The following is a 14,096-nucleotide window of genomic DNA, read 5'->3' as shown; positions in this document are numbered from 1 at the left end:
ACCCAAACAGACGCATCACCCACAGTTTCTCCGGTCCCTTCCCAGCCTGCGGCCTCCACCGGCGAAGCCGCCGCAGCTCCGCCTGCATCTTCAGCACATACGCCTAGCGACGACGCTCCGGAAACCCCTTCGCTCCCTCCACGCCCTGACGCCGAGGTCGACGCGCACGCGATGTCGACCACCGCTGCTCCCCCTGCGGCCGTCCCCGCCGGCGACGCACACGCCAACGCGCCCGCAGAGGATGCGGTCAGCCCGCAGGTGCAGGAGCTGCGCGCGATGTTCCCCGATTTCGACGTTGCCGTCCTGTATGTTGCTCCATCCCTGACAATACATCCGCTTCCGACCTCCCCTCCCCTCCTCTTGCGAACTTTCGTCGGCATCTGATGCGCGCGACTTCATAGCCAGTCCGTGTTGGAGTCAGTTAACAATGACCAGGAGCGCGCGTTGGACGTTTTGCTCGGCATGAGCGACCCCGACTATGTTTCCACTTCCACACAAGCTCCTCAGGTGCGCGCAGCTCCATGCCTCCTCATGTTCCCGCGTCTGAACACAACGTCTTCTCCCTTGTCCCCTTTCGCGATCGTAAAGCACGAGCCAACGTCTACCGACCTCGACGAGGCGCTCGCGCGCCAGCTTATGCTCGAGGACCAAGAACGGCACCAGGCGCGAAGACATGCTACCGGTGCGTCTTGGCCGCGACGCGACGATGAAGGCCAGGTCCCCTATCAGACGCGGCAGCATGGCCAGGCCCGTCCCGTCCCGCCAGAGGAGTCGCGCACAGACTTCCAAGAGTTGCAGCGGACGATGGGCCAGATAGCGGAGAGTGGCAAGCGCACGTTCAGCTCCATCGTGTCCAAGGTGAAGCAGAAGATCAACGATTACGACCAGTCCCGGTGCGTTTCCTCCCCTCTCTGTGGCGTCAAGCTCTCCGTTCTGCTTGCCCCCAAGTCCTTGTCCCCCACACTAGACTCTCATCTCGTCCCACCCCCTCCGCGCGAAAGAATCTGCTAATGTAACGCTCTCCCGCAGCACCACGGGAGCTGGCGCGGGTGCATCCACGGCCCCACAATGGGGCGGCTCGGGCGCGCAGCCCGCGCAGGTCGACCGACACACCGCCTCGCAGGCTTACCAACAGCGCTACTTCGGCCCCTCCGCCGGCGCGGAGTCCAGCCCTGGCGCGGCGCAGCCCACGGCCGCACCCGCGCAGGGTTACACCGTGGATGGGCCCATGTCGACGCCAGTGAGTAGTATGCCAGTATGCCGTCGCCTCCGTTGCTGAAAGGAGGACGTTGTCTGTTCCAGACCAGCCGACGGAGTCTCTCCCCATAGCCACCGCACCACGCGACCCTAGCCCGGTTCCGTCTGGCTTGACCCCGAATGCGTCGCCGCGCCCGTCTTCGGACGTGCCCCGCCCGCCCGCGACGATGGGCGGTAGTCCTGTGAACGCTGGTCAGCGATCCTGTGTACTGTATCGTTGTGGACGGGCACTGATGATCCCCCGTTGGCAGCCAAGATCGGCCTGCTGCCGAAGCGACCCGTGTCGCTGCTCAACACAAACTCACCCCCAGCGACGAAGCCGAGCGACGACGATGACGACTTGGAGTACGTCGAGAATCCGTTCGAGGAGCGCAAGTGAGACCGAGAGAGCCATATACCATGGATGGAGGACAGCCTACATGGTAACATTATTGATACTTTGCTCGCGAGCAGCCGGGACCCGGAAGGAGTAGGAAGACGAACAGTAGTCGAAATACTAAGTGTACAATGTCGCTGAGGATTGTAATACGTTGACAAATGCACGTGGATGTTTATGCAATCGATGACAGCCCCGCGTGCTGCAGCCGTCATGGCTGTCAAATAGAATCTCACCACAGGGCCAGCCGTTGGGAATGCAAATGATGGGATGAAAGTGGGAAACCCGATGAGGGATTTGAACTCGCGGTTCAAGGGTCGCGTCGTCCGCCGGGCCTACGAAAGTAAGCCCACACCGTGAGATGGTGATTGGTTGGCTACCAGACTTCGAGAGTATGGCATCGGTGATGACATCCACCTGAAGGAAGACGATTGCACTCGTGGTCGTGTACACCAACAGGTCGGCTGAAAGCTCTGACCAACCGATGGGCACATGCTTTGCATGGCACGGGGCGGGAAAAACATGTGCATGGGGCATCTTGCCGCTATGAGGTCGGGTATTCGGGAAGCTCCACCGACGGGCGGTGGCCGAAAGGCTTACTCGACGCTCAAAGCTGACCGACCGGGCAGATATCAGGTCGGAGAAGTCTGTCCGTATGGTCAGGGCGAGAGAGTGGGATCGGTCGGAGAGCAGGGCCAAAAATAACACACAGCGCACCGCGGGACCCATAATCAAGCAGCAACGGAGAGCCCTTATGCACAGCTATGGCCCCTCGAAACGCACTGGCCCGCACTGGCACGAGGGGCGGCGTCTACGTTATCGGGTCGGTAGGAGGGAGCCGCCGGTTGGGTGGCGCCGGCGTAGGCGTTAAGGAAACAAACCAAAACGCGGATGAGGGCGAGAGTAGCAGACACCAAACAGTGGTCGATCCGCGGCATCCCTGTGGTTAAGTCTGCCAAGAGGACGAGCACAGAGAGAGAGTTGAGGAGAGGGCTTGGCCGCATGGCCAAAGGCGGGGGATCCCGATAAGCGCCCAGCAAAAAGGCCCACGTGGCGCTTCAGTGCTTCGGCGGGCCCGGCGGCTGCAGGTCCCGCTCGTCATTTCCGATTTCCTTCCACCTCGACATTCGTCGGCGTCGAGAACTCTGATCGCCCGTGATGTCAGGTGCATGGTGCAGGGCGCACTACCCGCATGGACACCTGTCGGTGTGCATGCTGTTGCGAGAATCTCGTGCTCGTAGACGGAGGGGCCGGGTAAACGAAGTGCTCGCTTCCCTGCCCTCTCTTATCCACGGCGTCCCCGCGGCGGATATAAACCCTTGAACTCGCTGTGTGGATCCTCACCAGGATACCTCCTGTTCCACCGCCCCGCACCCCAGCCTTTGACCTCCCCGGTTCTCAGCTCGTTCACTCGACGCCGACCATGTTCTCCAAGGCTACGCTCATCACCGTCGCTCTCGCCCTCATGGCGTCTGCGACCCCGATTGCTCCCAAGAAGCAGGGGATTGCGGTTCCATTCTCCAAGCGGTCCTCTCTCAAGAACGCGGACGGCACGTTCAACGCCGACCGCGCCATGGTCGAGACCGCCAAGACGATCAAGTGAGCCGTGGCTTTCATGCGCCGGGTCCGGCGTCGTTGCTAACGCGACATTTATCCTCCAGCAAGCACCGCGCGAACATGATCAACCTGGAGAAGAACGTGGGCTCCCACGTCTTCAAGGAGGGCGCGTTCATCCGGGAGGCGGCCGTGCTCCCCGAGCACCTCGCCAAGCGCCAGTCTGAGTCCCTCACCGACGAGGAGGACGACCTCGAGTGGGCGGGCACGATCTCCATCGGCACGCCCGCGCAGAAGTTCCTCATCGACTTCGACACCGGCTCGTCCGACCTCTGGATCCCTTCGAGCTCATGCACCTCGTCGGTGTGCAAGCAGAAGAGCCGTTACTCGGCCTCCTCTTCGTCCTCAAGCTCGAAGAAGAGCGGAACGTTCTCCATCGAGTACGGCGATGGTTCAACGGTCTCGGGCCCCATCTACACTGACAAGGGTGAGTGTCGCTTGTGCATGTACGCCAATACATGACTGACACTACTTTTCGTTAGTCGCCGTCGCCGGCGTGTCGACGACGAAGCAGTACCTGTCGGCGGTTACGACTCTGTCGAGCAGCTTCTCCGGCGACCCGATCGACGGTATTCTCGGGCTCGCTTTCCCCGCTATCTCAAACCTGAACGAGGTGCGCTACTCGCCCGTGTTTGTCTGGGATATCACGCTTACAAGCCGCACAGAACCCCTTCTTCTACACCGCCGTGTCCGAGGGCGCGGTCGATGAGGGCGTGTTCGGCTTCAAGCTTGCGTCGTCCGGCTCCGAGCTCTACCTCGGCGGCACCAACGACGACCTCTACTCAGGCTCGCTCGAGTACCACGACGTCGACACCTCGAACGGCTTCTGGCAGATCACTTCCGCGAAGGCTTACGTCGGGAGCAAGGCCGCCGTTTCCGGCTTCGAGACTATCATCGACTCCGGCACCACCATCATGTACGGCCCGCCCTCGGCGGTCAAGACATTCTACAAGGCAATCTCCGGCTCGGGTGTGTACGACTCGTCCGAGGGTTACTATTATTACCCGTGCGACTCGCCCCCGACGGTTTCGTTCGCGTGGGGCAGCGGCAAGAAGTGGGAGATCACCGAGGAGAAGTGAGTGCCCACATCATGCGGGGAGTCGAAGCGTGTGCTGACGTTGCCGTGCTCTTTCCAGCTTCAGCCTCGGTGAGACCGAGAGCGGCTCCGGCAAGTGCGTCGGCGCGCTCGCTGGCCAGGACCTCGGTCTCGGCTCCTCTGTCTGGCTCCTCGGCGACTCGTTCATGAAGAACGTCTACACCGCGTTCTCCACCGACAACGAGGCCGTCGGCTTCGCCGCGCTCTCATAAGCGCCCCAACGACCCAAGTCGTACACTTGCTTTGTACCACTAGCTGTAGAATGGTTGTATCTGGACGGCCGGAGGAGGATACCCACCACGCAAAACGCGCCCTCTACAACACGCACTTGTAGACTGTAATCTTATTCTTACGCGCTTTCACGCTGACACCCTCGTTATTGATTCGCCTGTAGTTCAATGACAATCCTACATCATTTTACCCTCTGACCCTCTGTGCCGTTTGCCCATATACCGTGGACACGTCCTCCCATGGATCCAATGCCTCAACTTGACCCTGTAAGCCGAGTACACCATGACTACACCATCCGGGTGAGTTGGTCTTCTACTCATCAATCCCACAAGTAAACGGTCTTCAGCGACCAGTTCATGGCAAGCCATACACCGACAGGTCCTCCGCCGCATTCGGCGGCACCCACACAGACGACACCTCCCCTCCGAACTCTCGCAGCGCCATCTCCCCACGGTCCACCCACCCCATGCTCTTGAACACCGCTTTCGCCGCCACGTTCGCCGGGTCCGTAAACCCCAGCGCGACGTCGATGCCCAAGCCCTCCTTCAGGTGCTTCATCGCCCCGCCCGCGGCCTCCTTCGCGTACCCCTTGCGCGTCTCCTCAGGCAGGATCGCGAAGCCGAGGTCCGGGACCGCGTACGCCGTCGGGTGCGTCCCGCGCATGAACCACACGCTCCCGACGGGCGTGCACCGCGCGAGCCGCGCCTGGAACGGCGCCTCGGGGCCGACCGCGTCCGTCGCCGTGGGGCCGGCGGGCTTGCGGCTGACGAGGTACGGGCAGTAGCCGTGGGTCGCGCGCCACTTGCTGAACGAGTTCTTGATGCGGCGCCGCGCGTCCTGGCGCTTCTTGAGGCCGGTGTTTCCGGCGGAGGCGATGAACTCGGGGGTGGTGTAGAGGTTGAGGAGGAAGTCGCAGTGGGCGTCGTTGTCGTGCTGGAAGTAGGAGATGTAGAGGCGGTCGGTCTCGATGAAGAAGTTGGGGTCCATCCGAGGAATGGTGACGAAGACAGCCTCCGGTGGGATGCCCGTCGATGACGCTACCGCATAGTAGGCACAAAAGGGAGTTAGTTTTGGTCTCCGAAAACAAGCCCGTCGGTACTGTGCTTGCGCGGCACTGACCTGGGCGGTGGACGGAGGGGAGCACGGCAACAACGGAGGGAGATTCCGAGAGAGCGATGCCAGTGGTTCTTATGTAGGCAGTGCCAGCCGCGTTGAGCAAGCGCCCAATGTGGGGACAAAGTCACAAAACGAATAGATCTAATCAAAAATGAGAACAGGGAGCTCAGATCCGCCACCAGAGTCCTGCTCGAGCTCTCTGCGGTGCAACTCTGCATGAAAATCCAAGTCAGCTGAGATATAAACAAGCCAAATCAGAGTCAAGTGATTGTATAAGAGCCCATATACATCCGACTGTGTGACAGAAGGAGAAACGGCATCGTTCATCTACGAATTTCCTCGTCTCCTTCATGATGAAATCACCATCGGGAGGTCTCTCGCTGAGCCCAAAGTAGCTTTCGTTGAACAGAAGCTGAAGGGCTTACCCGGTGTCATCACCCGAAATCGATCACCCGGAGTCCGGGATTGGAGCTGTTCTGTGTCAGGGTCACCTCTGACTCATTACGATGTTGAGTCGCAGTTTTCCATACTGCATGGAAGAATAGATACGCACAGGGAGGTCGAGGTCGATCTTGAAGGGCAATTGAAGGGCATAATGAGACCCATAACTTTTAGTCTTGATAATCCAGCCAGCATAGCTTTAACGAATATCTCGTCGTTGTATGGCGTGCGAAGACGCATTTTCCAACCAGCGAAACATCACCGGCTTGCCAAGTCTTCATGAATGTGAGTAGATTGTTGGCATCCTGAAGCAGAGAAGGCCGTCCTCCGTTCATGACAGAGGAAGTACTCAAGGAGGAATAACGCCCATCCTTCAAGTATCTGTGCTGACGGGCCACCGTCAGCGAGAAGTCACTTTAGTTACTGGCTCGGTGAAGGAAATAACCGACAACGAACCGTCGCTCATACACCCACGCGCTGTGCGCGCGCCAAAGACCGAGTACCCACCTGAGACTCTTTGGCATGACGGTCGCTGTAGAAGTTCTGCTAGTGTAACAACACGGCCTTCAGGCCCTCGATAAAGCTTATGAGCGGGGATGGTGAGTAGACAACCAAGATCTGGAGCAGAATTGCGACTTACTTCGGGATGGATCGGCGGTGTGACAAATGATGGGCGTCTATCATCATCGGCGCTTAGAGTGCCCGAGTACGATGTCGAGCTGGGCAACGCTTGAGAACTGTTCACCTCATCGACCATGCCTCGGTCCGCCATCGTCCCACTTCTGTCGTCCTGCTGCGCTATGTAAGACTCCGACCATCTGCATCTGCATCTCCTGATATCAGAGAGCGCTCCCCCGCAATCGAGGTCTCTCTGGGCCGTTCCCTAAATATCTCCCATCCTATGCGATTCGCTGCAAGACGTCTCCACCTCTCTATCTGACGTGGATACCACCAACGTGGGAGTTGAGATGACGTGACGCGGACAAGGACAGCGGTGAGCAGTCCTTCCGTCAGCACGGGGCGCTCGCGTGAGGACAATGGAATCCCCCCAAGGCAGACAATTGGCGTCGGTTGCAGTCGCCCAGGCCTGGCCTTGTTGTTGACCTGACGCTCGTCCGCGCCTTCGCTAAGCAACACGACATATAGAGCATGCTGCACTCGAGCGTATTCTTACCCCATCTCCCTCGACTCCATTCCGTCTTCTGTCCAGGCTTGTTCGCGCCCTCCGGCGGACGTCCCGTCTTTTCTCCATCCGCTCTCCCATTCTCCCTCCACTCCCCGCTTCCCTTCGTTTATCTCCGTCTCCTCCGACATCGACTACGATGCCTTTTCGCTCCCGTCGTTCTAGCGTGCTCTCGCCTGGCGCAAGGGTCCCTTCTGCCGCTTACGAAACCCCGGGCTTCCGCACCCACCACCCCTCCCCCAGCGGCGCCTCATCCTCATTTGCGTGGCCTCGGAAGAAGTCCATGGGCAGGAGGTCGATGTGGGGGCAGAGCGACGACTCTCTGGTGTGTTCCTCTGCATCCCCACCATCACATCCTCTGGCTAATGTGCTTCTCCTGGCAGGCGACGCGCTACACCGAGTCGGTTCGCCCCAAGAACGGCTCCACCGCGAACATCGAGCCCATATCAGACAACACCCTTTTTATCAGCCTCAACCTGTCCTCTCCTTTCCTCGGCGACGACCGTCGGAATCATACATGCCCCATCCTCGGCGTGCTTCCTGATCCGGAACACAAAAGCGTGCAGTACGGCATCACCCCGTCAGTCACGCGCTACGAGGACATGAAGTTCAAGACCGTGCGTGAAGCCGTCGACTTCTTCCACCAAATTCTCCAGGGGCTGGAGTTCATGCACGAAAACTACGTCGCGCACCGGTATGTCCTTCTACCCTTGTTTCGCGCATACACCCATCTAAGAGGTGCGTTTTCCAGTGATTGTTCCTCCAACAACATCGCGATGCTCGAGGGATCAAACCCGCCTGAATACTACCTCACCATTTCCCCCGCCTCGCGCCAATACCGCGCCGACGGTGGTCGTCCAGTCGCAATGCCCTTCTGGGGCAACGACAAGTCCGTGCCGGAGTTCCAACGCTCCCCCACCGATCCTCATGACCCATTCCGTGCCGACGTCTACACGCTCGGTAACATGATCCGCAAAGACTTCGTCGAGGTAAGCGCCTCCTCTATTCCCTCTCCTGTTCATTTCTCCAGTTCGCCTAGCTAACTGTTCGTTCCGTCCTTAGGTCTACTCAAACCTTTCATTCATGGAGCCCCTCGTCACCGAGATGATCTCTCCCGACCCTGCGCGGCGCCCGATGATGGACGAGGTCATCGATCGCTTCACTGAAGACGCCCTCCGGCTCTCCGACCGCGCGTTCCGCCAGCCTCTCCGCCGGCGTTGGAGGCACCGGTTCCCGCTCCTGTTTCGCGACCAGCGCGAGCACTAGTCGCTGTGCCGTATTTTATCTGTTTGACTGGTTTCGTTACGACCCGTGCCTGCTGCTGTGCACATGTCACCACGCTCACTATCTACATCGAATGTAATTCTCCACCTCGCGACTAGGTAGCTCACTGTTGTATTTTCTAGCATTGTATCGTTGTTCTTGTTCTATACTAGAATGCACAGGATGCTTTTTGATGTGTACATCGATCGCCGTGTGGCGTGCAATCTCTGACCCAGGGAAGATGGAGTTAACGATATACGATGCGATCCAGGCAATCTACAACTAATCTAGCAACATCATATCTTTGCCTTCTTCCCTTTCCCGTCCTTCTCCTCCTCGCGACTGCGCTTCTTTGTAGTGCGTTTGGAGAAGCTCTCCAACTGCAATCGCAACTGCTCAATCGCCCCCCGCAATATCCTCTTCTCGCCAAGGCGCACGATAACGGCGTTCTTTTTGTTCACAGACAGCTGGTTTACACTCCTGGGCTCGAGTAGCTGCTCATCCTCCTATGTCGAACAGCTAACGTGAGGCATTCAGGCTGAACAGCAACAAACGCGGCCACGTACCTCTATGCTTGTCGCGTACTCCTCCATTCGCATTTCAAGAGCCTCAATAGCAATTACGATCGACTCCTTGTCAGCCTTCGGTTTCGGCAGCTTGCTTTTCCCGAAACCTTCATCCACTCGTCTTTCGGAAGCAAGAGGAGGCGCTCGAAGGACACGAATTCGTCCGGGAGCTGGCAGCCTGTACGAAGCACGAACACACTACGCGCGCTCATTATGAGACGGACGAACGGGCATGGAGACTTGGCGACTCACTCGTCGTCGGCTTCCTCTAGCCACCAGTCCACTCGTTCTTGCAGGTTGTGTTTGACCCTTTTCGACGCGATCTTCACCACTAGGTCGGCGCGGACCTCAACTACGTCTTCAGGGTTTCCGACGCCCTTGAGTGGCGGACGAAGGGGTACGAGGTCGACGTGGCCATATCGGCGGAGGAGGTCTGAATTTGGTGGGTCGCCATATGTGTTCCACTGGGTTGGGGTCAGCCAGTGTGGCGGTCATAACCCACAAAGTGTGGAGCCTCACTATCTGTTCTCCGATCTTGATGGGTCTTGTGGACATCATCTTCAACTCATGCTCCTCGTAGAAAAGCTTCGCCTGCACAAAGGAGTCAGCATACACGGAGCAGACAAGTGGATACGGGCCTACGTTTTCCGACTCGAATCGCGCGTTGAGCATGTCCGCTATGGGGACCATCGCGACGTCAGCAGGGTCCTCCCGGTCTTCATCGTCGGAGTCTTCGTCGAATCCCTCGACGTGGACCTCCTCCGCGTCTGGTTCTTCTCGTTCGGCGTCGATCTCCGGTGGCGGAGGCTGGGGCGCAGACTCAGTCGCCTCGGGTACGTCGATGTCCATGGCGCTATCGTTTCCGGGCTCTTTTGCGGCATCGTCGTCGTTGTCATCTTCTTCGCCGTGCTCGCGTTTCCACTTCTCGACATGGAAACTGCGCGAGAGGATGCGGCTACCGTTTAGGTGATACCGCTCGGGCGTGAAGTACTGGGGAATGAGTTGCTCAGGGAACAAGTCGAGGCGACTCTATGCAACGCGCGGGTCAGCAGAGCCATCGAGAACGCATGCGAAAGAGAATGAGACGTGCCTTTATCGCAGGCACTAGTTTCTCGTGGTAGTCCCGCTCAGCTTCACCCCTGCCTATTTTGTCTATAGGACCGCCGGGTGAGGCCCCCGGACGAGCGGAAAAGAGAGGAAGACAGACCTACCACAGCAGTGCCTTGCAGCTCCTTCAGGTCTTCCTCCGGCCAGAACATGGGCGTGTCAAACGTCTGGGGCAACGCGGCTGCGGGACAGGATGTCTGAACGTGGGGACGATGTGGGTGCGCACGAGGGACGAGACGGACGTACCAAGGTACCCAGACCATTTGGACTCCGCGCTGCGCGACTCCTCCCACATCATGCAAAGAATGAGTCCGGCCCAGCCTTCGTGCAGTCCATGCGCTTTCCACGCGTCGCCCATGAGCAAAGGGAGTGTGGAAGTTCGTGTCGAGAGCGTCAGATCACGGGGGAAGCTGAACAGTACGTGATCCTCCTGGATCAGGGTTCAGGAGAGACCGAAGGCTGGCCAGGATTGACCGCACGTACCGGGATGTTTTTCAGGGCGATCGCGCCGCGTCCTTGGCCGCGAAAAGTTACGATGCCCATACTCTCTGAGTCAAGCGTGCCATTTTGAGATTGGAACCAGGCAACCAATTCACTTGCTCCAAGGCTTTCCATGGCGAGAGAAGAAGGACGTCCAAAGCCAAGACGACTCCCGAGTATGGAGGTAGAGTTCAGGCGGCCCGGTTATCCCGTGCGCAACTTTTCACGTAGCCACGGCTGGACCTGAGCCCACGATGAACAGAAAACTGTCACTTGTTGATTTGCGCAAGAGGAGAAACGTTGAGGCCTTGGGGTTTCAAGCCCAGTGTTCGACGTGAAAATAGAACATATATTCGCGTCATGCATAGATACCGAACCAATTTTCCCCCGCCGTCCCAATCACACCAACAAACAAGCTTCAACTCACGACCACCACTCAGCCATACATATCGCACCCGTAACCAAAAACCTTGAAACAGAGAAGTCAAGTCAACCGAAGTTGTCCCACTAGTCCTCTAGCGATATCGTCCGAGGCCCTTAAGAGGGAGGGCTACAGAAACTCCCATCAGCAGGCTTGTGAAAGACAGAGACGAAAAGTCTTACACGGGGCTGACCGAGGTAGCGGCACCAGGTGCGGTGTCGAGAGCCGGGAACGGCATCGCCTCGCACGCGTGGTGGATGTCGTTGAGGGTCTTACCGGCGGGGAGCATCGGGGGTGGGAGCTTGCCGAGGACGGGACGGGGATGACGTTGGAGCAGTCCGTGAGCGTCGAGCGGTCCTGGCCGAGGGTAGCGAGCTTCGCCATCACGTTCGTGAACGACGACACCATGAGGTCGTGATCCGTGATGAATGCCTGCCAGTGGCACGCGGAGCGGGAGTCGCGGGCGATATTGTTGTCCGAGAAGAGGCGGAACTCGCCCTCGAGCGCGGACTTGGACTCGCCGACGTTGGAGCCATTTCCGGGGAAGAGGGTGCCCTTGAGGAGGGTCTCGACGAAGAACTGGGTGTCGAACGCGCTCGGGGTCGAGTCGAACGGCGTCCCCGGGATCGATGCGTCGACGTGGTCCTGGGCGGCGACAGAGTGCGAGGCGAGGAGCGCGACCAGCTCCGCGGGGGAGAAGCCGGCGTCGGCCATGCGCGCGAAGATCTTGTCATTGGAGTCGGACGGCTCGGGGACGAGCAAATCCGGCGACGGCTCAGAGACATTGGAGCGACCAGCCAGGAACTGGAGGCGGGGGCCTCCGGCGCAGTTCGAGACCCCAACGGCGCCGGCGAACTGGATGAAGTCGCCGAAGGACACGTTGTGCTTGAGCGCGAAGGGGCGCTGGGTCTCAACGATGTCGTCGATACCGCCGTTGGCGTCTGGAGAGCCCTGTGTCAGTCCAAGGCCAAGTTTTCCAAGAGCATGCGGATGGGGCTCACGGAAGTTGGTCTCGATGTCTGAGAACGCCATGATGGAGCCATCTGAGCGGAGAGAAGTGTTCATATACCTGGAATGAAGTGAAGACGACACGTGCTTACCAGCGCCTCCACCACCAAACTTGCCTTCAGCGAAGAGCTTGGGAGAGAAGCCGATGGCATCGTGGAAGGTAAGCTGGGGAAGAACGTGAACTTCGGTATCAGAACTATTTCAAAGACGAGTAAACTTACACGGAGAGACTCGTGGACTTCCTCGCCACACTCGCCACCGTCGAACCTAGATGGAATTGAGCATGCTGGCCACATTGGACAAGCTTCAACGTACAAGTTCGCCTGAATGTCGTCCAAGACGTTGAACCAGACCGCGCAGGGGCCGCTGGCAGCGCTTGGAGCAGCGCGAGCAGCGACAGCCAGAGTAGCAAGAGCGATGATTGCCTTGGAGAACATTTTTACAATGTTTTGAGGAGGTGGGAGTATGAGAGAGTTGAGAAGGTAGAGCAGAGTGTAGAAGTTGACTGAGGGGAAACTGCGAGGAGCGAGTGCTGAGGACTAGGTGTGGCCCAGAGGCAGAATATATACCGCTCCCTAGGTGAGATATTTTGGGGGAGGACGCCTGCATCCACATTTGCCCAGCACGGGGTCGCAGGTCTGTGAATACGACTTGCACGACGGGCCCGCGTAGAGACCTCGGGAGTACAGGGTACCGCGGTCCGGCAACACGGAGGGAATCTCTAGCGGAGAATGCGTCTTCAGGTAATCAAGGATGTAGACACCTTCATGAATAGTACGGCATGCGCAAGCACGGCCGTCCTGGGAGATGCTATCTTCTGAGGATGGGTCAACCGAGGGGTTGGTAATAGTAGATGAAATGCGGCTTCGGCTTAAGTTAAGTGCGCACGAAGGCGGACCTCGCACGAAGCGGACGTCCGGTCTGAGCGAGTCGCCGTTGGCTGATATTTCACTGTGACCCGTAAATAAGTGTGCCTCGAGCTTGATTGACCAACTTACTGGAGCGTCAAAAGTCACTTTACCAGTGCGGCTACGATGCCTCTCAAGGGGAAGTACAAGAGCAGGCGACAAGAGGTTTCTTCAAGGTTGACCGCTTTGACTCTTTGAGCGATGTACTTAGTGTTGATCCGCGTGTATGCGCCTTCCGCGTGTGAGAAGGTACCACATTGCTGGATGAGACCGCATCGGCTGCTCATGCTCGGCTTGTCTGACCGGGGAGGCGAGAGACGGAGCCCGGTCTCCCGGGAGAGTTGCGACAACTTTTGTGTGCGAATGCTGTCGGCTGTAAAAGTACTTGATCCGACCTCTGAGAGTCCCAGACGACTCGGTTTGTGCCATCAGTATCTTTCCATGGATGCTGGATTTATATCGAGCGGCTTGAAAAATATGAAGAAGCCAGCAAGTGCCGTGGACCGCGGAGAAGAATAAGTCAGCAGGCTCTTGGAAGTTCGAATTCGGCAGAGTGTCAAGTGAGAGAAAAGCTCATCTGTATTTAAGCGCCTAGGGAGCAGAAGTTCACCCAAAAAGGCAGTCTGAACTTGGGCTGTTCCCTTTTATTTCTCTTCCTAACTTCAAGTTCTTGACCGTGCTTGATCTCCAGTGTCCCTGGACAGAGTCTCAGGTGCGTGGATCAACTGTGGCAGGGGCACCATACTGACAGGTTCGTGTGTGCTTGACAACCAGGACGCCATGTCTCCACCAAAGCATGCGCAATGCCAGGTGTGCGACACCCAGCCCTCCAAATACACATGCCCCGCCTGTGCAATCGTCTAGTACCTGAGACTCATCACCAACCTCAAACCTGGAGTTCTGACCGTTCCTCGTTCCTAGCTGCTCTCTGCCGTGCTACAAAAATCACAAAGGTCCGCTCGCGTCCGTTCTTCGTGGGCACTGCTCTCACAGAAATCTTCTAGAGACATGTGGAGTGGTCAATGCACC

General features: G+C 58.2%; 6 protein-coding genes across 6 annotated transcripts; 3 read left to right on the top strand and 3 right to left on the bottom strand.

The window, feature by feature from the left end:
* Positions 1-171: 171 nt before the first annotated feature.
* Positions 172-1,636, top strand: BXZ73DRAFT_47886 (uncharacterized protein; the record flags this gene model as incomplete). Its single annotated transcript, XM_048019952.1, has 6 exons — positions 172-305; positions 402-507; positions 589-913; positions 1,041-1,240; positions 1,308-1,449; positions 1,509-1,636. The coding sequence occupies 6 exons, from the start codon at positions 172-174 to the stop codon at positions 1,634-1,636; spliced, it is 1,035 nt and encodes a 344-aa protein (XP_047877208.1).
* A 1,420-nt stretch (positions 1,637-3,056) lies between these two features.
* Positions 3,057-4,555, top strand: BXZ73DRAFT_102108 (acid protease; the record flags this gene model as incomplete). The annotated part of the gene is made up of 5 exons (XM_048015115.1): positions 3,057-3,232; positions 3,295-3,674; positions 3,730-3,860; positions 3,913-4,322; positions 4,384-4,555. 5 exons carry the CDS (start codon positions 3,057-3,059, stop codon positions 4,553-4,555), a joined length of 1,269 nt encoding a protein of 422 aa, XP_047877207.1.
* Positions 4,556-4,928: 373 nt separating this feature from the next.
* On the bottom strand, positions 4,929-5,561 carry BXZ73DRAFT_47902 (including n-acetylases of ribosomal protein; the record flags this gene model as incomplete). Its single annotated transcript, XM_048019956.1, has 1 exon — positions 4,929-5,561. One exon carries the CDS (start codon positions 5,559-5,561, stop codon positions 4,929-4,931), a length of 633 nt encoding a protein of 210 aa, XP_047877206.1.
* A 1,892-nt stretch (positions 5,562-7,453) lies between these two features.
* Positions 7,454-8,580, top strand: BXZ73DRAFT_102106 (uncharacterized protein; the record flags this gene model as incomplete). The annotated part of the gene is made up of 4 exons (XM_048015114.1): positions 7,454-7,639; positions 7,698-8,008; positions 8,066-8,303; positions 8,377-8,580. 4 exons carry the CDS (start codon positions 7,454-7,456, stop codon positions 8,578-8,580), a joined length of 939 nt encoding a protein of 312 aa, XP_047877205.1.
* A 293-nt stretch (positions 8,581-8,873) lies between these two features.
* On the bottom strand, positions 8,874-10,865 carry BXZ73DRAFT_90423 (SET domain-containing protein; the record flags this gene model as incomplete). The annotated part of the gene is made up of 10 exons (XM_048025630.1): positions 8,874-9,083; positions 9,144-9,237; positions 9,261-9,341; positions 9,396-9,607; positions 9,663-9,734; positions 9,786-10,172; positions 10,234-10,295; positions 10,351-10,431; positions 10,497-10,680; positions 10,734-10,865. 10 exons carry the CDS (start codon positions 10,863-10,865, stop codon positions 8,874-8,876), a joined length of 1,515 nt encoding a protein of 504 aa, XP_047877204.1.
* A 402-nt stretch (positions 10,866-11,267) lies between these two features.
* BXZ73DRAFT_102104 (manganese peroxidase isozyme precursor) lies at positions 11,268-12,596 on the bottom strand (the record flags this gene model as incomplete). Its single annotated transcript, XM_048015113.1, has 7 exons — positions 11,268-11,280; positions 11,334-11,422; positions 11,479-12,092; positions 12,153-12,194; positions 12,252-12,324; positions 12,381-12,426; positions 12,475-12,596. The coding sequence occupies 7 exons, from the start codon at positions 12,594-12,596 to the stop codon at positions 11,268-11,270; spliced, it is 999 nt and encodes a 332-aa protein (XP_047877203.1).
* Positions 12,597-14,096: the final 1,500 nt, after the last annotated feature.

The sequence above is a fragment of the Epithele typhae genome, assembly GCF_022376455.1.
Source record: "Epithele typhae strain CBS 203.58 chromosome Unknown BXZ73scaffold_29, whole genome shotgun sequence".
Taxonomy (NCBI): domain Eukaryota; kingdom Fungi; phylum Basidiomycota; class Agaricomycetes; order Polyporales; family Epitheliaceae; genus Epithele; species Epithele typhae.
The sequence above is the reverse complement of the archived record's forward strand: the minus strand, read 5'-3'. Positions and strand labels throughout refer to the sequence as shown.